Below are 21,963 nucleotides of genomic sequence, written 5' to 3'. Positions count from 1 at the left end.
TCTTCCAAGTGTCGAGTTTTAAAACTTTGAAATATTCACTATTTCGGTAACGCTTTTTCTAGTAGATACAGTATCTGCCTGTGGATTCCTCACCTTGTGAATATCCCCTGAGCAGCAGCCAAATCGGAAACTTTTGTAGCTCTCCACGCCGGCGAGGTCATGGACGACGTCACAGAGGGTCCGCTGACGTCACTGGATCCATAATAGGGCCTCGTCAGCGTGATGACGTCAGTTCCGCCCTTTTTTCCGTGCCCCCGAGGCACACTGACGGGCCGACAAACAGTAATAGTATACATAGTACACAGTATTCAGACCAACACAGTGTGAAAACAATGCAATATGCATGAAAATATAATACATCCATTATAAAGAACATTCAAATATACACAGCAGGAATAGAAGAGTGGACAACAGGGAGGCGGGTGGGTCAGTGAGGAATCCACAGGCAGATACTGTATCTACCAGAAAAAGCATTACCAAAGGTAAGTAACTTGTTCTTCTGATAGATACATCTGCCAGTGGATTCCTCACCTTGTGAATAGAATCCCACAGCAGTCCCCACTCCCGGAGGAGGGTGTCCACTCTGCTATACCAAGAAATCCTGGAGGACAGAGCGCGCAAAGTGGCCGTCCCTCCTCACCTCAGCATCCAAGCAGTAATGCTTCGCAAAAGTGTGGAGGGAGGCCCAAGTTGCGGCTCTACAAATATCCTCTACAGGTACACCTCTAGCCAAAGCAGATGTTGAAGACTTTGCTCTAGTAGAATGAGCCCTTATACCCTCTGGAGGTTCCTTACCTGCCAGGGCGTAGCAGATCTTTATACACAGGATAATCCATCTCGACAGCGCGCGCTTGTGCACCACTTTCCCCTTCTTACAGCCAGCAAATCCACAAAAAGCTGGTCGTCCACACGATAGTCTTTAGTTCTATCGAGGTAAAAACTCACCACCCTCTTAGGGTCCAGGCGGTGAAGCCGCTCCTCCTCCTCGGAAGGGGGAGGATAGAAGGTAGGAAGGTTAATGGACTGCCCCAGATGGAGGGGAGTTACCACCTTAGGCAGAAAAGCAGCCCTGGTCCTAAGTATCATTCTCTCAGCATGAATGGTCAGGAACGGGGGTTTCGAACTAAGAGCTTGAAGCTCACTTACCCTCCTTGCCGAGGTAATTGCAAAAAGGAAGACCGTCTTAAAAGACAGAAATCTCATGGGACACTTGTGTAAAGGTTCAAAGGGTGAACCCATCAAGTAGGTCAAGACAAGATTCAAGTCCCATTGAGGCACAATAAATGGAGCTGGAGGGAATTTGTTGGTAAGACCTTTTATAAAGCGTAATACAATAGGTGACTTAAATAATGACGGCTGGTCAGGCAAACAAAGGAAAGCCGACAAGGCCGATAAATAACCCTTTACAGTCGCCACAGAAAAACCCTGCTGGGCCAAAGAAAGAGCAAACTGAAGTATATTAGACAAACAAGCTCTCAAGGTGTCAATAGATTTCTCTCCACACCAGGAAACAAATTTGGACCACCTATAAGAATAGATGGACTTGGTGGAAAGACGCCTGGCCGAAAGAATTACATCCACCACATCAGGCGGGAGAGAAAAGGAATTCAGGTTGCCCCGTTCAATCTCCAGGCATGAAGGTGTAAGGTCTGGAGGTGGGGGTGTAGAACCTGCCCCTCCATCTGAGAGAGGAGATCTGCCCTGAGAGGGAGACGGAGAGGCAGGCACGAGGAGAGGTGGAGAAGATCTGTGTACCACACCCTTCTTGGCCAATCCGGGGCAACCAATATTACTTGGGCCCGGTCTTGAGGAATCTTCCTCAGAACCCGAGGAATCAAGGGTGTGGGAGGAAACGTGTAAAGGAGTTGCGAGCCCCAACTCAACTGAAACGCGTCCCCCAAAGCTCCCTGTAACAGATACTGGAGTCTGCAGAATGAGGGCCAGTGAGCGTTCTCGCGAGTGGCGAACAGGTCCACCTGAGGAGTTCCCCACGTCCGGAAGACATGACGAACCACCTCTGGGCAAAGCCTCCACTCGTGGTCGGCTGAGAACGGACGACTGAGACTGTCTGCGCGAACGTTCAGAACTCCGGCCAGATTTGCCATCAGACAAATCTGGTGGTCCTGAGACGCAGAGCCTCTCTGCAGAGACACTGCGACACCACTCCTCCCTGCTTGTTGACATACCACATCGCAGTCCTGTTGTCCGTCAGGACCTGAACCGACCGACCGCGAAGGGAAGGGAGAAAGGCCTTGAGTGCCAAACGAATCGCCCTCAATTCCAGAAGGTTGATGTGAAGCAACCTTTCCTCTGAAGACCAAAGTCCCTTGATCTCCAGATCCCCCAGATGAGCACCCCACGCTAGAGTGGAGGCATCCGTGATCACTGTGGCAACCGATGGAGGCAGATGAAAGGGATTTCCTTGAGACAGATTGCCCTCCACGCTCCACCAAGACAGATCCGCTGCAGTTTCTCTGGAGATCCTCACAGACACCCTGAGATCCCCGTTGTGCTGATACCACTGCCTGCGGAAGCACCACTGGAGTGCCCTCATGTGCCAGCGTGCCTGGTTGACCAGCAAAATGCAGGAAGCAAACAGACCGAGCAGGCGAAGGACCTTCAGGACTGGAACGACCGCTCCATTGTAAAACAAAGGAATCATTTCCTGAATGTCGAGAATCCTTTGAGGAGGAGGGAATGCCTGACAAACAGTAGTGTCCAGTACTGCCCCTATAAACAGGTTGCGCTGTGAGGGCACCAGGTGAGACTTGGGTACATTTATCGAAAAACCCAACATAACATAACATAACATTCAAGAACCTGAGATCCAGGATTGGACGAAGCCAGCCATCCTTCTTGGGAATCAGGAAATACCGGGAGTAGCATCCCTGACCCCTTTCCTGCTCTGGAACCACCTATATCGTGCCTTTCTGTAACAAGGTCAGAACCTCCTCCTGAAGGAGATGGAGATGTTCCTCTCAGCAAGCCCCTTGACAAGGAGGGTAAGTCGGAGGGAATTTCCTGAAGGGAAGAGCATACCCATTTGCCACAAGATTGAGAACCCCTTGGTCTGTAGTGACAGATTCCCAATCCCGCAGAAAATGGGTAAGCCGACCCCCAACAGGACTAACATGACTGGGAATGGGGAATCTAGGGCTGCTTTGCTGCTGGTGATAGGAGGAGAGGAAGAGGAGGAGGAGGGTTGGCGACCTCGTGACGGCCTGTGTTTCTTCCTCTGTAAGACTTATACAGCTTATTTTGTTGCTGCTGATGTTACTGCTGACGAGGCTGCCCATGCGAACGAAAGGATGACTTCCCGAATCCTCTGTATTTACGAAAGGATCCTCTAGACTGGGACTGCAAGCCAAGTGATCTTGCCGAGGCCTTACTATCTTTGAATCTTTCAAGTGCAGCATCAGCCTTCTTACCAAACAGACCCGTACCGTCAAATGGTAAGTCCAACAAGGTAGCCTGCCCATCCTGTGAAAAGTCTGAAGACTTCAGCCAAGCCGCCCTTCTCGTAGCCACTGCAGAGCCCATAATCCTAGCCACCGAGTCGGCTGTATACAGGCGACTTTGAATGACCTGGCGCGCAGCAGCTTGGGTATCACCCAAAACCTCCTGAAAGTTCTTCCTGTCATCATCAGAAAGTTTCAGCAACAACAGTTTAGAGGAATCCATCAAGGCATGGATATACCTTCCCATCAGACAAGTTGCTTCAGTGCCATGCTCGGTGATGAGAACATCTTCTTAGCGGATTGATCAATCCTTTTTGATTTCTTGTCAGCTGGAACCTGGGGAAAAGCTCCAGAAAACTTCTTTGAACAAGCCGCCTGAACCACAAGGCTCTCAGGTGAAGGGTGAGCTGACAAAAATTCTGGATCCTCCGGTGCCACTCTATATCTCCGTGCCACAGTCCTAGAGACAGCAGGAGCAGAAAGGTTTTTTCCAAACCTCCAACACCGGCTCCAGAATTGCCTCATTAAATAGTAACAAAGGCTCAGTCACAGAGGAAGGAGAATGCAACACTTCAGTCAATAGATTGGACTAAAATTCAGTGGGTGGAAGAGTAATGTCCAATAACTCCGCAACTTTTCTCACGACTGTGTGATATGGGCCAACCTCCTTTGAAGGAGCATCTGATCCAGGAGAAAAATCCCACTCAGGGGAGACATCAAGACCACTTGCATCTTTCAATTCCGCAAAATAGTCCTCAGAATCAGGAAGTTCACCTTCCTCCAAGTCTTTCTGAAAGCGTGCCTCTTCCACAGCTCTTTGGGCCTCCCTCCTGGAGCGGATCCTCGGGACCGGAGTCGATGGATCAACAACCGACTCCATCGGATTCGGAACCGGCGTTGAACGCGGATCCGACAGCGCCGCTAGCGCCGAACGAGGGCGAACAGACGGCGCCAGAGATTCTCGGTACGGCGCACCAGAAGGGTACATAGCCCTTGCAAAGACACCATACATTGCGTTTAGATAGTGTGATGGGTCTTGGCCTGGAGCCGGAAAAGGGGGATAATTTCCCGGCGTCGGCTCCGAAGCCAGGGTACCTGGAGTCGGGCCGGTCAGCGCCGACAAAGGAACCTCTTCAGGCTGCTCCTGATCTTCTTGCTCTGGCTCGGCTTCACCCGGATCAGAAGAATGGACCGAATCCGAAGGCGCCGGAGAACGAGAGACCACTACTTCAGGAGCCACTTCCTTCTCTGGCGAACCCGGTTTTGAATGAGAAGGATCGACATCACTACTGCGACGTCGAGGAGAAGACGACTTCGGCGCCGGTTCCTTATCAGAGTGACGCCGTGAAGAGTGCTTCTTTCTCTTATGCCTCTTCGACTTCGAGTGTCCCGACACCGACTTCGAGCCCGACCTGGACTCGGAACGAGATCTCTACCTCGATCTTCTTTTACTCGCCTTCTTACTCTTTTTCATTTTAGCAATGAACAACTTCGCTTCCCTTTCCTTTAAAGCCTTAGAGGTCATCTTCCTGCAATACGCACATCCATCGACGTCGTGATCGGAAGACAAGCACCAAACGCAGTCCTCGTGCGGATCATTGATGGAGATCTGCTTCCCACACTTCCTGCAGGGCTTGAAACCAGATTTCCTCCCAGACATCTTCGAAAGGAAACGAGAAGAACAGACAAGAACAACTGTAACAACAATGTAACTATGGAGAGTCCCAAGAAACCGTTGGCGTCGACGGCGCGGAAAAAAGGGAACTGACGTCATCACGATGACGAGGCCCTATTATGGATCCAGTGACGTCAGCGGGGTCGCGAGCGGAGTCGTACCCTCTGTGACGTCATCCATGACCTCGCTGGCGTGGAGAGCTACAAAAGTTTCCGATTGGCTGCTGCGCAGGGGATATTCACATGGTGAGGAACCCACTTGCAGATGTATCTATCAGAAACAAATTACTCACCTGTTACCAGGAGAGATCCCAGTGCTGGATCTTAGCACTCAGCACTGACCAGAAAAAGTGATAATAACCGTGATTTTCCGATAACCTGATTTTCCTCCATAGGATAACATTGCCTGGTTTTCCCCAGATATTCTTCCAAGTGTCGATTTTTGCAACTTACAAATATTCCTTAAAAATTGCCTGTTTTACAAAAACGATTTCTTTCAACTGTTTACAGGAATTGCACCAGGGCGGAATGCAGGATCCAGCCCCGAGTAAGAAAAACATTTGCAAAGTAACTGATATTGCATTTACTTTAACCCCTTAGCTGCGGCGGCTATTCCGCCGCAGCGCTAAAGGGGAGGCGGGGCCGCGCGGCGATCCCGTGCTCGTGACGGAATCGCTCCGTCACAGCCCTTGGGTGAGCTGTGCTTGTGACGGAACGGTTCCGTCACGGCCCCGCCCGCCCATTAGAACGTCAGCGCAGGCGCGGCGAGCGGTCCGTGACGGAACCGTTCCGTCACCAGCACAGCCCACCCAAGGCTCGTGACGGAACGGTTCCGTCACGAGCATGGGAGGGGTTAAATTCCCATTGAGCTCAATGTTATTATTGTGTTAGGATTGTGTTGCATATTGCAACAACTATATCTATTGCATTGAAAAGTCTATTGCTAGTTGAAAGTACTCAACTTTAGCATCTCATTGTGAGAAAATATTTTTTTACCTACTTTTGATTCTAAAATAAAACAATATATTTTTATATTTAAAACAATTGGCCTAGAGTTCAGTTCTTGAATGTGTGAGACCATTTGCTGACTGAGTGTGTACAACAAATGCTTTACACTGTCCTCTGATACTGCCTTACTGCTCGACCAAGCTACCACTTTAGAGAGTAAGGTTATATCTAACTTTAACCTCTGCCAAACCTCTCGGGACTGTGGACTCGGTGCACACTGTAACTTACTTTGGTGCAGTATATACAGAGCCACTTTCTTACCCAGGGAAGTAGTTCTGCTGCTGCACATGAGTTCCTGGGTCTTTGTTGAAAGCAGACAGTCTTCCCATGCTTTTTGGAGGCACAGCAGCTGCAGAAAAGACGTCTTTAGTGCAATTTGTCAGGAACAGAAGACAGATTGCCAGGGATAGCGTCAAATCAGTTGCTTCTCAGCCGTCCTTACTTGCGGCGCTTCTGTGTCCTTCTTAGGTCAGCATCTCCTATAAATACTAGATTTTGGGGCATAAGGGGAGTGTAGAGTAGTAGCCAATGGGCTATTTACTCCTGGGGTCACTAATCTCCCATATGACCACTTCCTCTGGGAAGTGGGCATAACCCTGCCCCAGGGTTTCATATTCTGCCATCACAAAGATGGCAGATTTAGAAATTTTGCATCTACTTCAGGCAGCCCATCATAGGGGTGGAACCAGCCTGAAGGTGAACACTCCTTTCCGACTACTGATTCTGCTGCCAGTCCAGGCACCGAATGGACCCTCGCCATAAGGTGTTTGACAGCCCTCCGGGGAAAGCCAGATTTGCATACCAAAGGTGGTGGCTTCTTTGACTCGTTGAAGCCCCCTGCCTTCGGATGCAAATGTACAGGTCATCCTGCTGGAAGATTGTGTATACACCCTCTGCCGGAGCAGGCTAATTTCCAGACCTCTTGAGAGTGTTGGTCCTCACGACCCTGTGGGTCAGAAACTCATCTGTGATGGCAGGCTGGTCAGGACCAGTCAGCCAGCATGCTACTAGTTGGTGGGTTTTCTGGGGGCACCTCTAAGGTGCCCTCTGGGTGTATGTATTAATAAATCCATCACTAGAATCAGCATGGGCTTATTAATATGAGATGTTTGATACCAAACATCTTTAGTTTCAGTGAAGCCATCATGGAAATGTGGAACTCAATCACTAGTGCCCAGTACATATACTCAAGATGGCTTCCCTGTACACTGGCAATGTCCAAGAATTGGCATGGACATCACAGGGGCATCTATGCTAGTGCAGGTATGTCCTCACATGTAATATAATGAACCCTGCTCAAGGGCTGTAAGGCCTACTCTAGGGGCGACATATTACATGCAGTGTCTGCAGGTATGGCAAACAGGAGGTGTGCCACGTCATGTCTTCACTTTTCTCTGCACCATGTTACGCAGCCTTCAATGGAATGCGTGTGCTGAGGGGTCCCTTAGGGTGGCACAATACATGCTGGAGCCCTTAGGGAAGCTCTTTAGCCTCCCTGCCCTACGTACCAGTGGTACCATTTACTAGGTACTTACAGGGGGTGCTATAGGTACTGCCAATTGGGGGAACAATTGTACAGTTTTAGGGAACAAGATCTGGAATTGGGAACCTAGACAGCAGGAATGCAGTGCACTTCTGTCAAAATTGCATCAAATACTAGGCAAAATGTGGGGGTGACCATTTAAAAAAGGGGCACTTTCCTACAGCAGAAATTACAGCTTTCAACTGTATTAAAAAAGCACAAAATCATAGCTTGAAGGAAGAAAAACAAAAAGAGGACACACTGGAACTACCTTGATTGATAACAAGGGGCTTGAGCCTGGAAGTAGGCATAGCCAGACCTCAAGTAGTATAGACCTCTATGCATTTAAAAGTCTCCCGGTACAGTCCAATGTAAAGGTGGCAAACAGGCAAAAGGTAGATAGAATATACAAAGTACAGAACTGCAATCTGATGTAAACATTATCTGCGCAAAAGGGTATTGTAGGGCAAAGCCAGCAGAGACGACAGTTTGAGATATGGAAACATGGCGTAAGCGATGGATCAGTAGCAAAAACAATATCCTGCTAAATCAGGTTTACTGCAAACCTTGATATTCTACTCAAAAGTCATAGCAACCTACCAACCAAATGGCAAATTTGTTGTTCTTGCAGAGCCACAATAAGCAGTTGTGATTATGAGCCCAATCTCAATTATCTCACCTCTGCACGCTTGCTGACCTTCTTAAACATCACCCAGACCTCGCGTATAAATTCTTCTGGACTGGCATAAACGGGTGATAGACTCTCCTGAAGCCTACATCTTATTGTAGTAAGGTTGATGGGATCATCCTTCTCCTAAAAAGAAATAATGATTACCATAGCCATCATGTAAGTAGAGCAACACGTGTACTTTTCTTCTTCACATTAGAAATGAATCGGTACAATATCAACATTATTCATAATGAGCAACTGTAGTCTCCTCGCTCCAAACCAGCTTTATGCTAAGGATAAGTAGATTATAACATTTGGGGGCTCCCATATTTCCCTTATGTAGGAAGATGACTCTGTATATGGTATTGGCACTAGGTTACACCATGCACAGAGTCCAGGAGTTCCCCAAAAGTGTACAGGGCTCAAAGTAAAACCCGAAGTGCCTTGTTAGTGGCAGTGCGGGCGAGTAGCCTTAGGCGCAGCACAGAGGATTGTAAGACATTTATGGAACAAAATTGACCAGTAATGGACACACGACTCAATAAGCATTTGCAATGCAATAGGTCTCGCATTTGTAAGAGTTAAAGCTATTGGTATTGCAATGTCTTTTAATTATGTGCTTTGGAATGTAAAGGATGTGTGACTGGAGACACAGCTGCAGCACTGCCTAGAGGACTTAAAATGGAGGAATTACCGATGAGTACAAAGAAACAGCTAGCAGCACTGCCTAGAGGACTAAGAACGAATAGTTTTCTTACCTGTCGGTGTAGTTTTGCAGCTTGAAGATCTTTCTGGATTCACTATGCTGTGCATTATTCCACGGTCTTGTGGTTGGGTCCGGATTCGTAGTCTTTTCTTTTTTTGTTTTTTTTTTGCAGCCCAGGTGGGCGTCGGCGTCACACCCCTTTGGGTGCATTTCCGGTGACGTCGACATGCTTCCTGCGGAAGCTCCCACTCTTGGGCGCCATCTTCGGGTTCTTTTTTTCCCGTTTTTCTTTCGTTTCCGAAGTAATGGCAATGTTCTATTTAGGTGATATTTTACCGCTTTGTACTATTAAAGTCCTTTCTTTTTTAACCACCTCTTCTCTCTCCAGCCTCATCTTTCTGGCGGAGGTGGGTGGGTTCGCTAGTGAATCCAGAAAGATCTTCAAGCTGCAAAACTACACCGACAGGTAAGAAAACTATTCGTTTTGCAGCGTGAATCTTTCTGGATTCACTATGCTGTGCATATATTTTGTAGCGGTTTCTCATCTCTGTGGCAGCTGGGTGGAAGATGAGCGTTGGTTATTGAATATGTGCTGGAGCACCCTTTGTCCGACTTGTGCTTCCTTGTTCATCTGTATGTCCACACAGTAGTGGTTCGTGAACGTGTGCACCGAAGCCCATGTTGCCCCCAAGGCATATGTCTTCTATGGGTGTGTTAGCCAGGAAGGCTATTGTAGCACCCTTTTTCCTAGTGGAGTGGGCACGTGTCCCCTCCGCTAGCTATTGTCCTGCACGTTTGTGGCAGAGTTGAATTGTGAATTGTCTGTGCGATCCACCGTGCAATAGTCTTTTTGGTTACTGCCTTTCCCATGAAACTGTTGGCGAATGACACGAAGAACTGTTTTGATTTCCTGTGTCCCTTCGTCCTCTCAATGTAGTGCATGACTGCCCTTCTGGCGTCCAGGGTGTGCAGAGCCCGCTCTGCGCTAGTTGTTGGTTTTTGGAAAAAGCTCGATATCTGTATAGACTGGTTCATGTGGAATTTGGATACCACCTTCGGCATGAAGTGTGGGTCAGTCCTCATCACAACCCTATCATTGTGTATTTGTATGTAGGGTTCTTGTAGCGTTAGCGCCTGAAGTTCGCTTACTCTTCGTAAGGACGTTATTGCAACCAGGAAAGCTGTTTTCATAGTTAGCATCTTTAGGGAGGCCTTGTGAAGTGGTTCAAAGGGTTCCTTCATGAGTTCCGTTAGGACTATGTTTAAGTTCCATGCAGGTGGCGGCACCCGCTTGGGTGGTGCGATCCTTTTCGTTCCTTCTAGGAATCTTTTCACCACCTGTGATGTGAAGAAACTCCTGCACGTCTCTCCCCTTGTGTAGGCGACTATCGCTGCCAAGTGAACTCTCAACGAGGATGAGCTAAGGTTCTTTTCCAGCAAGTGTGTCAGGTACCTTAGCACTGTGGAGTCCTTCATTTTATTGTGAAGTCTCTCTTTCCTGCACTACATTGTGAATCTTTTCCATTTCGCAACGTAGCACTTCCGGGTGCTGTGGCTTCGTGCCTCCCGAAGGACCCTCAGGGTGCTTTCGGGTAATCTCAAATATGCAAACTCTATGTCCTCAGGAGCCATGCTACTAGGCTCAGGCTCTCTGGCTCTGGTTGTAGCACCTTTCCGTTCTGCATGGAGAGTAGGTCCTTCCTCCTGCCGAATCTGTGGGGTGCACACTGTGTCATCTCCATGATCTGCGAGTACGATGTCTGCCTGGCCCACTGTGGCGCGACCAGTATCAGGGTCATGTTGCTCGCTCTGCACTTGCTCAGCACTCTGTGCATCAGTGGTATCGGGGGAAAGGCGTAAGCAAATGTCCCGGACCAATCTATCCATAGGGCATTCCCCAGTGACCCCTCCTCGGGCTGTCTGGATGCGAAGTTTTGGCATTTTGCATTCCGGCGTGTGGCAAACAGCTCCACTGATGGTGTTCCCCATCTGTCGAACAGCCACCTTGTCTCCTGAGCATTGAGCTCCCACTCGTGGGATGAAGATGTCTGTCTGCTGAGCCAATCTGCCTGTATGTTGTCCTTCCCTGGTAGGTGTATGGCTTACAGGTCTATTTTGAGAGGGATGGCCCATCTCCATATCTCCTGCGCCAGCGTTGAGAGCGGGGCCGACTGTGTGCCCCCTGCTTGTTGATGTAGAACATCGCGGTGGTGTTGTCTGTCTGTAGCAGCACCATGTGTTTGTACAGTCTTGTTTGGAAAGCTTTCAGTGCAAGGAAGATTGTCTTCAATTCTAGGTAATTGATGTGCCTTGTCGCATCTGTTGGCGTCCACAGTCCCCTCACCTTGAGCTCCTCCATGTGAGCGCCCCATCCCTTCAGGGATGCGTCTGTGGTGATGGTCACTGTTGGCGTTGGGGGTGTTAGAGGCTTTCCCCTTGTTATGTTCTCCATGGTCCACCATGTCATCTCCTTCTGCACTGCGTGCGTCACAACCACTAGATCCTCCCAACTGCCTGTAGCTTGTGACCATTGTTCCTGTAGCCATTCTTGAATGGGTCTCATGTGGAGACGTACATTGGGTACCAGGTGGATGCATGATGCCATCCTCTCCATGATCTTGCTCGCAGTCCTCACTGTCCGAGCTTGTCCCTTCCGGTAGAGGCGAGTTTCCTTCACCAGCGCCCTCGCCCTCTTCTCGCTGGGGAACACCTTGCCCTGTAAGGTGTTGATCTGTGCTCCCAGGAAGATCTTCACTCGTTCCGGCTCCATTGATGATTTCTTCCAATGGATGGAGAACCCCAGGCTTATGAGCGTGCTCGTCACTGTATGTGCGTGCTGCTTGCATTTCTGGTATGAATTTGCTTTCACCAACCAGTCGTCGAGGTAAGGGTATATGTGTATTCCTTGCCTTCGTAGGTGCGCTGCGACTGCAGCGAGGCACTTTGTGAAGACCCTTGGTGCTGATTTTAGCCCGAAGGCTAGTGTCGTGAACTGGTAGTGGCTTTCTCCGATGGTGAACCTGAGCATATGCTTGTGCTTTCTGTTCATTGGGATGTGCAGGTAGGCGTCTTTGAGGTCTATTGTGACCATGAAGTCCCCGATCTGCAATTGCGGGAGCACCTCTTGCAGGGTGGTCATTTTGAATTTTTGCGTTCTTATGAATTTGTTCAGGAACCTTAGGTCCAGAATGGGTCTCATTGTCTCGTCTACCTTTGGCACCAGGAAGTACGTTGAGTATATTCCTGTGTTTCTTTCCTTGAAGGGTACCCGTTGAATGGCCTGCTTCCGCAGGAGTTCCTTTGCCTCTTCCTGAAGACACTCTAGCTGTTTGCTTGCTAGTTGTTTTCTCCTTGGTTTTCTGCTTATTGGCCTCCCCTCCAACTCTATGCAGTAACCGAATTGGATGATGTTGAGGATCCATTTGTCTGATGTGATTTTTCTCCATTCCTGGAGGTAAAATCTTAACCTTCCTCCCACTGGTGTTATGTGGTCGTAGATGTCTAGCTTGTCTTGATCCCTCTGTACGTGCTGCCCCCTGGGATCCTTTCTGTGTGAGGGCACATGGAGTTTTTTGAAGTCACTTAGAGGCGGGCTGTTGTCCCCCTCTTCTATTCTGGCCACGTCCATTTCCTCTCCCTCGAAAGGACTGGCCTCTTTGTTGGTATTGCCAGGACTGCTTCTGCTGACCCTGCGAGTCTGTCTGGTGCGTTTGTTGGAAAGCCTGGTGTGATGTACCTGGCTGGTTTCCACCTCTCCCGCCAGGCCTCTGTGACGGGGTGCCCCTTTTGTTGCCTCTGAACTACAATGCTCCCATGGACCTTGCTGTTTCGTTATCTTTCTTCAGTTGGCTGAGCTTCTCATCCACTGTTGTTCCGAAAAGCGTGTCGCCGTTGAACGGTGTGTTCAGAATGCTGTGTTGCACCTCTGGTTTGAAACCTGAGATCCTTAGCCATGCGTGTCTTCTTTCAGTGACACCTATCATCATGAGCCTGCTGGAGGTGTCTGCTCCATCCAGGGCCGTCTTAAGGCAAGAATTTGCCGCGTTCTTCCCTTCTTCAACCAGTTTTTCTGCCTTCTGCCTGGCATCCTGGGGCAGGTCCTTCACCAACTGCCCCAGCTCCTCCATGATCTGGTACATGTGTCTGTTTATCAGGGCGTTGGAGTTCGCCATGCGCCAGTGGGTCGCATTCCGTTCGATCCTTCTGCCCACCAGATCCATCCTTTTGCTCTCCTTATCCGGTGGTGGTCCAGAGGTAGTGGGTACGTTAGCCCTCTTCCTTGCTGTGGCCGTGATAATGGAGTCTGCGGAGACCATCCCCTGAATGTATGATGGGTCTTTTGAGGAATGTTTGTATTTTTTCTCTGTTCTGGGAGTTACTGCCTTGCATGTTGCGGGCTCCCTGAATGCTTCCTTCCCCTGGGCCAAGACGCTGTCGAGCATTGGCAGGTACTGGCTCCTAGTTTGTGTTGGGAGCAATGTCTCCAGAAGGAAGTCTGCTTTCTGCTTCTCTTCATCGAGCTTCAGCTTGAATGCCGCTGCGGCAGACCTTATCACCGAATTGTAGGCCCCGATGTCGTCCGGCGGCGAGGGCCTCGAGGGGTACGTGTCGACCGCCTCCTCCGGGCTGTCGGTCTCGACATCCATGTAATCCACCTCCTGTAGGTCAGAGGGGGCCGACTCTGCGTCCGTCCTGCTGTCCTCTTCCTCCCCATAGTTGTAGCTATCGTAGTGATTCTCGTACTCTTCCTGGTCGTCGACCACCTCGACGTCCGGGTCTTGTTCTTCGGTGACCTCGTCTTCCTCCTCGACCACCTCCACCACCGGTGGCTTGGTCTTGTGAGGGATTGTGAAAGCTTTCATCTTTGCGTCGAATTCTTTCTTCCGCTGCACGATGTTTTCCATTTCGGCTTCAAGGCGCCTTCTCTTTTTCTCCATCTCGGCCGCGTGTTCCGCGTCGGATGGTTCGGCCGCTCTTTTCGGCGGCTGGCTCGGCGTCGTGCTTTTCGGTGCCGAAGTTTTCAACGTCGACCCGGATTTCGGGTCTCTTGTCGGCGTCGGTAGTTTAGGGTCCTTGTCACTCGGCGTCGATCGATCCTTTTCGGGGACGATTTTCGACGACTTCTGCTGTTCAACAGCTCTCGGCGCCGGGGACTCCTTCTCAGAGGATCCGCTGGGCCTGTGAGTACTCGCGGACGCCTGGTGCTTTGGCGTCGGCGCTTTCGAGGCCTTGCCCTCGTTTTTGAGACTCAGAGTCTCTCGGGTTCTTGGGGGCCGGAGAGTCTCCTACCTTATCAGAAGTCTTCGTGTAATCAGTCTCTACGACCGAGTAGCTGTCGTCTTCGGCGGCAGCGTTGTCCTCTTCCTCGGAAGACATCCCCAGGTCGTGGAGGGACGGAGTCGGGGCCTTCCCCTGCAGGGTGGCGTGCGCTACCCTCTGTCTCTCTCTCACACGAAGGGTCTTCGGGGTGAAGGCGGAGCAGGCGTTGCAGTCCTCGCTTTCGTGATTCACCGGTAGACAAAGGTTGCATACCGGGGGCTGGTCCTTCTGCGCGTACTTGTGGTGGCAGTTACGGCAGAACTTGAACGGCGTGTTGTCCATCATCGAGCGCTCAGGGCCTCCCTGGTCGCGTGTTTGTCGACGGTCGTCGAGGAACTCTATGAATTCGCCTCTTCCTTTGCTGACTCCTCGTCGATGAAGTTCCCTGGAGTCTTCTGATGACCTTCCTTGGTGATTTCTGTCTTTTCTTCTCTTCTTTCTCCCAAAAAGTCTGGAGCCCAAACGGGAACGATCCAGACCCGACCGCGGAAAAAAAGAATCTGAAGATGGCGCCCAAGAGTGGGAGCTTCCGCAGGAAGCATGCCGACGTCTCCGGAAATGCACCCAAAGGGGTGTGACGCCGACGCCCACCTGGGCTACAAAAAAAATAAAAAAAAAATAAAAGAAGACTACGAATCCGGACCCAACCACAAGACCGCGGAATAATGCACAGCATAGTGAATCCAGAAAGATTCACGCTGAAAAATGAGGAATTACCACTGTGGCCAGAGACACAGCAGCAGCACTGCCTAGAGGATTTCGAATGGGGGAGTTGATAGGACAAGAGAAGCAGGTAGCAGCACTGTATAGAGGACTTAGAATGAGGAATTTCTGACGGGTCCAGAGAAGCAGATAGTAGCCCTGCCTAGAGTACTCAGAATGAGGAATTACCAATCTGAACAGACAGCTGCAGCACTGCCTAGAGGATTTAAAATGTGGGTATTTCGGACAGGACCAGAGTAACAGCTAGCAGCACTGTCTGGAAGAGTTCAAAGGAGGAATTACCAACGGTACCAGAGACTTAGAATGAGGAATTACGGACGGGACTACAGTATCAGCTAGCACCACTGTGTAGGGAACTTAGAATGAGGAATTACTATTGGGACCACAGAAGCAGCTAGCAGCACTGCCTAGAGGCCTTAGAATTAGAAATTACCAGCAGGACAAGATAAGCAGCTAGCAGCACTGCCTAGAGGACATCAAAAAGGAGAGACAAATAGGCAAGATTTACCATTCAAAAGTAAGGAATTTAGAAAGGCACCTGGAACAACCACTGACAAACAATGGGTCAGCTTGAAGCCCATGTACTGAATACACCGTGCCTCGCAGAGCAGCACATGCTCGCTGCTAGGCTCGACCTAAAGACAACTATCATCACATTGTATTTTATATAGTGTATAATTGTTTTAGTATTCCAAGATGGCCAGAACGTTTGTTCTAAAGGAGGCAGCCATGCAGGTATAAATAAACAAAGACACCCTAACAATGAAACTATCATTTCAAGATGGCCACTACGTCCTATGTTTAGTTTTATTGGCGAGTAGACATATCTCCACTATGTCCAGGTAGCAGCAGGTTTTCTATTTTCTACTTTTTATCAGTAATTTACCTTGCATATGTTGTTGAGTTTGGTTGTGAGTTTTATTGTGATTGTGTTAATGAGTGAATACAAGAATAAGTAAGAGAGAGGTTGACTGGATGCCCGGGTGCAAGAGTGAGTGACAATGCATGCACGATCGCTGCCTTGAGTCCTTAAAGCCATCAATGACTAAATAGGCACTTTCATTTAGAAGCCAGGTCTTTTGGCATTGTCAAGGCTTGTTTACATATTTCTACATATAGACACAGTAGGAAAACATCCGTTTTCCCTGCTTGAATTTACTTTTAAAAACAGAAAAATGTATTTGTTAGGTGTTCATGAGTGTCTCTCTCTTATCAATCCTGTCAGGTCAACAGCTGTGCTGAGAGAATAGAGACAAACAAAGGATGATATTTCCTATTGAATCTACATAGCGCATGCTAATACTATACAGGGGGACAACCCCCCCCCCCCTCACTTTTCCACCCGTATTGGAACCAGGTTCAGTCACAACACAAGTGGTTCCAATGCTCCTCATGGTTATGGAGCATATCAGGCCCGCTATTGTATGGGATCCTATTCTATAATGTAAGCATTGCTTCATTCCCCCGAAGAGACTATGAAAAACTGGTTCAGTTGATGGAAACACGAACCTGCTACTAGCAGACACCTCTCTGAAGCACCTATAAGCAATTCGTACTATACTACTTGCAACTGCAATGTTTCACTAACCAAAAGTATGAACGACTGCCAGTTTTAGAAGAACATAAATGCTGATACATACAGACCGAAACAACAATAAATGTATTCATAAACCAGGAGTCAGTTTACAAATGTGTCTACTTACAAACCCTCCTCATCGGTGTCTTTCAGGTTGCTCCTCTCTAGCAAAAATACCCTTGCTTGGCCCTATCTACTCACATCCATCCCCACTTGTGTTTTCTCCCACTTTAGTGTTGAGTGAGTCAGATTCTGCTGTCAAGTGAACAGTTAAGTGGTAAAGACCATAGCTAGTAACATGGATGTCCGTTCACAAAATAAATGAGCCAGATGTAGCGGAAGTTTCATCACACACCTTTGAACATTTTCTGGACTAATAGCATAACATGGGTTCCTATGGGAAAATCGAAGTTAGCAATTACAGGTAAGTAAAACAGTTTACAGTAGTGAGCTTTTGGGTGCTGGACCAGGGTCCAGCAAGGCTTGGTAGTACAATGAAACTGCACCCTCAGTGGCACTGGGTGCAGAGTGCAAATTTGACACCGGGGCCAATGCTAGCCAATGGGGCTGGGGCATCGCGTTTTGAGGCTCCTCACAGGCAGGTCAATCGGGCTGGGGAGAAGACCTCCTGGGGTTTAGGTGACGGCAAAGGGGACCCAAGGCAGCACCAATATTGCACCACCAGCGACACAGGGGTGGCTGGGTGCAAGGTGCTTGCACAACGTCAGATGCCCAATGCTATTCTATGAGGATCTTCAAAATTGGTCTTCGGCTGCAGGTGTCAGTCAGGGAACCAGACGAGGGAAATCAACAGCCAGGTAAATATCTTCAGATACTGTAGGACGTCAGGACCCATTTGGAACTGGGCGACAGGACACAGGGCCGGAGGATGCTGGGGTGTCTTTTGACGTCAGGCTTTCTCCTCGCAGGAAGGTCGCAGTAGAGGGGGTCATTGTGAAGAGGCTACAGGCGTCGACACTGGACCTTGGAGGTGACACCCCTCGATGGTTTGGAGGTCAGGACTGCTGGGGAACCACGTCAGGACCGGTGGACCCTCTGCACACAGATCATGGACAGTGGGTATAGAGGTAAGTTCTGGAGCAGGGTTTCTTGGTTTCACAGGGTCTTTCTCTTCTTTTGTAGACAGGGCCGCTGTCCTTGGGAGCCTTTTGTTTTATTGAAATTGGGGATCATTCCTCACCAAGTCTGGAGGTTGCTGATCCTTTTTGAAGCAGACTTTTTCTCTTGCAGGGATTTCGAAGCTGCAGGCAGGCCAGTAGAGCTGGGCCAAATCAGTTGAGCCTGGAGTCTTCACTGCTGCGCCATCTTCAGGATCCAGTCTTTGTAGGTCATCTATACTGAATTCCTGGGTTTAGGGCTGTCTGCTAAATACTACATTTAGGGGGTGTTTTAGGGGTCTCGAGGTAGTATCGAATGGGCTAACCTTAGGGTGACTTCACCCATGGTATGTTCACCCCACGTGGGGGAATAAACACATTCCCTAACTCTGATTGGGCCTAATTCTCCAAACCAAGATGGCAAATTCTCGGGGGAGAGGTTCACCTCTGCCCCTGGTCACCTCAGTGGTGTGCCCAGCCGGACACTCCTACCCTGTTTACCAGGGACAGGGGGTGGGCATCTCCACTGGTTGGAGCTGCCTAGATCAGCATAACACATGAGGGAGCCTTTGAGGGTCACCGACAAGTGCTGCTGTTCCTGCAAGGGGGAGGTGAGAAGCACCTCCATCCTGAGCAGGGTTTGTTCCTGAACCCCGGGAGCACAAAGGCTCCCACCCCAGGAAGTCAGAAACCGGTCTGGTGGCAGCTGGCAGGCAGAGATCTGTCAGCCAATACACTAGAAGCTGGACATTTTTCAAAGGGCACCTCTAAGGTGCCCTTTGAGTGCATTTTATAATACATCACACACTGGCATGAGTTTATTATGCTAAGAAGTTTGCTACCAAACTTCCCAGAATTCAGTAAAGCCATTATGGTGCTGTGGAGTTCGTAATGACCAACTCGCAGACCGTATACTCTTTATGGCTTTAATGCACTTACAATGTCTAAGAATAGACTTACACACAGTTGTTCGTAACCTCGGCTTTCTAATCGACGAGAAACTCTCGATGCGACAACAGGCAACTAAGGTCGCTGCAATCTGCTTTAATACCTTACGCTGTAAATGTAAATGTAAATGTACAGGAATTTATATAGCGCAAATCACCAAGCGGTTTCTAAGCGCTTGCCTAGGGAACCCGTCCTGGTATTCCCCTGTGAGATAACCCCGGCAGGGTATCCACAAGGTGAAAGCCAGGCATCCCACCGCAAGGGGCCGTTGTGGAGATTAAGCAAGCTATTGCCCAGAGTCGCAGAGTGTGAACCCATGAATCGAGTAGGCACCGGAGCGAGAATTGTCGAGTCCATGGACATTTTAGGACTCAATAACCCGCCGAGGCGGGAATTGAACCCTGGTCCCGGGCTGACCTCTGCTTCCAGGTCTGCCTCCTCTAACCAGTGAGCCACACTTCTCCACCTTCTGCAACGCTGGTTGCAGAAGATCCTATGGATGTTGCCTGAGTCCACTCGTCGAACTGTTGTCCAGGCTCTTGTAATGTCCCGCATCGACTATGGCAATGTGCTCTATCTAGGAGCCGATAGAGCTACACTGAATATACTCCAGGTTGTGCAGAACTCAGCTGCCCGCCTTTTGTGCAATGTTCCACGAAGAATGTCTGCAACACAAGCCCTGTGTGACCTTCACTGGTTAAAAATTTCTGACCGTGTGGCCTTTAAAACCTTGTGCCTTATGTTCAAAATTCGTCAGGGTTCTGCTCCCACTTACTTGCACAATCTTGTCCGGCCTTACCAGCCTAGTCGTCCTCTCAGGTCATCAAATCAAGCCAATTTTGTAATTCCCAGAATTCGCTTGGCAAACATGGGAGGCCGCTCTTTCGCCCATTTGGGGCCGAAGATGTGGAATGCTCTTCCGTTGGTGCTCAAAACGGAGACCAATCTTTTTGCTTTTCGCAAAAAGTTAAAAACTTTTTTGTTTTAGTTGGTCACTGTTTCTGCTCATTCCTTGCTTCAGCAATTACCTATCTTTCTTCTCTAGTCTGTCCCTGGCGCCGGGAAACCCATTACGGGTAGCTGAGCGCAATACAAATTCAATAAATAAATAAATAAATAAATAGGGGTACAGTGCTCCTTCAACTGTACCCTCACCAGAGCTATAGTATACCAAGCTAGAGGGGTGACTTACCTATACTATAGGTAGTGGGTTGAAGGCATAGCACACAGGTGTCAACTCTTCATTTTTCTCTGCAACAAAACATGCAACCTGCAGTGTGTCAAGTTACAGGACCTCTAAGGGTGGCACAATATGTGCTGCAGCCTTTAGAGGCATTCCCTGGTCATAAGGCTCTTAGTACCCATGGTACTTTTTACAAGGGACTTGCATGTGGCCAGAAATGTGTCGACTGTGGATAACAATGGTGCAGTTTTTAGGGAAAGAACACAGGCCATAGGCATCTGATTGGCAGGGACCAAGGGCACATCAAGTCAAAGCGCATTATAAATAAGGCAAAAAGTATGTGTGTGGGTGTGTTACTCCAACAGAAACCCATTTTCCTACAGGAAGGAAAGCTGAGGGCGCAGGTGGGGGCAGGGTCACAGAGGCCCTGGGGAAGCAAACTATAGAGAGCAACGTGGAAGGCATGGAGAGAAAATCAAATAAGCATGAGCAACGTGAAGCTGGGGGTAAAAGCACACAAGCACACCCGAGGAGCAAATCGCTGTGAGCTGGCAGTTTGGAACTGGAGCCAAATAGTTTTTCTTTTTTTTTATCCATTTCACAGAGAAACACATTGAGGAAAGAGGGTGAGGGGCCATTGCTGAAGTCATGGTTTTTAGCAAGTGAGTGGAGGAGCGCACCAAATACCGTCTGATGTCATTGCTGGAAAATGGTATAGTAGTGAGCTGCTACTTGGGAAATGGAGAACTGGTGCCCCACATAAAGCACCCCAACAAGCATTTGCGGGAGTATCTCCTGCCTGCAGGAGCAGGCAGGAGAAAAAGTCCTTTAAGAAAACAGTGATCACTGACTGTAAATAAAACATACCTAGTAACAAGACAAGTAAAAGGGTCTGTCTTCCAGGAGGTTACAAATGTAGAAAAGGCAGTACCGAGGAACGACTACTAAGTCTCTTCATGAATCGAAAGTAACCATTTAGAAAGGACAGTTACAGTAGCCAAATGAAAAGAAGGAGGAACAGTGGATCAGGATTAGTCTAGTCTCTACCCTTTGACCTGTCTGGCTTGGGTGGCCAAGTCAGGAGACTAAGCTCCCATCGGCAAAGCTCTCCGGGATCCTGAGACATGAAAGCACCGTAACCACTTCAAGATGGCGACCCTCCAAGGAGCTATGTAGTGAGCCACTTCAACAGAACATCCAACATTGTTTGAATTGTAATGTGAGCTGCAAACAGTAATGTCCGTCTTAAGATAAGGGCAGATGCCTGAGGACACCTACAGTAAGGAGATCGGAGTAGGTTGCAGGGACATGTATGAAGAGTCCTTACGCACTGTACGTGTTCATTATATTTGTAGTGCTTTACTATATGGTGAATAGAAATCAGTTATGAACCGCCTCTGTGTGAATGCTACACGTGATCGGTGCTGTTGAGAAACTGCCAGTCAACAAATCAAATAGCATGGTTCCTCCAAAGCATTCCTTAAGTCATTGTGGATTGAGAACGAACATATCAAAATGTATAAGCGTAACTTTTTATTGGTTATTGGCAAAGGTATTTTTAGGAGGGATTTTAAAATACTGTTCATATTCTCATTGTTATAACTGTTTGGTATACCACTTAGCCAGTTAAATATTGAGTGTATATATATATGTGAGTCTCAGTGGTATACAGTTTTGTGCACATTCAAGTACTTTTCCTTAAACATACTTACCTTTTAAAAAGGTACAAGCACAGAATGAAGCATGATTTATTGAGTGTTAAGAGCATTACTGACTTCTGAGTTTCCAACCTATATCATATTTCTGTTGGAGCCTAGAACTACTCGGCCGTTGCTACTTGGCGAGTCAAGTGCTGAAGGAGTGCACTTGCTTTTCAATTTGGGGCAAATATAGTGTGTACACACAATACTTTTTTTATTTTTTAGTTCTGTGTAGGCAAGCCCGTCTGCGCCGGACCAGCGCCCAAATCCCTGCTCGTTTCCCTGAAAAGCTATACTCTTCTGAAACACTTTCCTCCCTAAGGCCTGGCACTTGTCCTCATGCGCTATTACTGCATGA

At 48.7% G+C, this 21,963-nt stretch overlaps 1 protein-coding gene across 1 annotated transcript in view; it reads right to left on the bottom strand.

Moving 5' to 3' along the window:
- The window catches only part of TRIM28 (tripartite motif containing 28), a 678,597-nt gene that overhangs the window by 19,737 nt on the left and 636,897 nt on the right, over positions 1-21,963 (bottom strand). The window contains exon 16 of the mRNA XM_078654815.1: positions 8,342-8,476. Within this exon, the coding sequence (XP_078510941.1) occupies positions 8,342-8,476 (135 nt within the window). The remainder of the gene's footprint in view (positions 1-8,341; positions 8,477-21,963) is intronic.

The sequence above is a fragment of the Lissotriton helveticus genome, chromosome 7, assembly GCF_964261635.1.
Source record: "Lissotriton helveticus chromosome 7, aLisHel1.1, whole genome shotgun sequence".
In the NCBI taxonomy this organism is placed as follows: domain Eukaryota; kingdom Metazoa; phylum Chordata; class Amphibia; order Caudata; family Salamandridae; genus Lissotriton; species Lissotriton helveticus.
The sequence above is the reverse complement of the archived record's forward strand: the minus strand, read 5'-3'. Positions and strand labels throughout refer to the sequence as shown.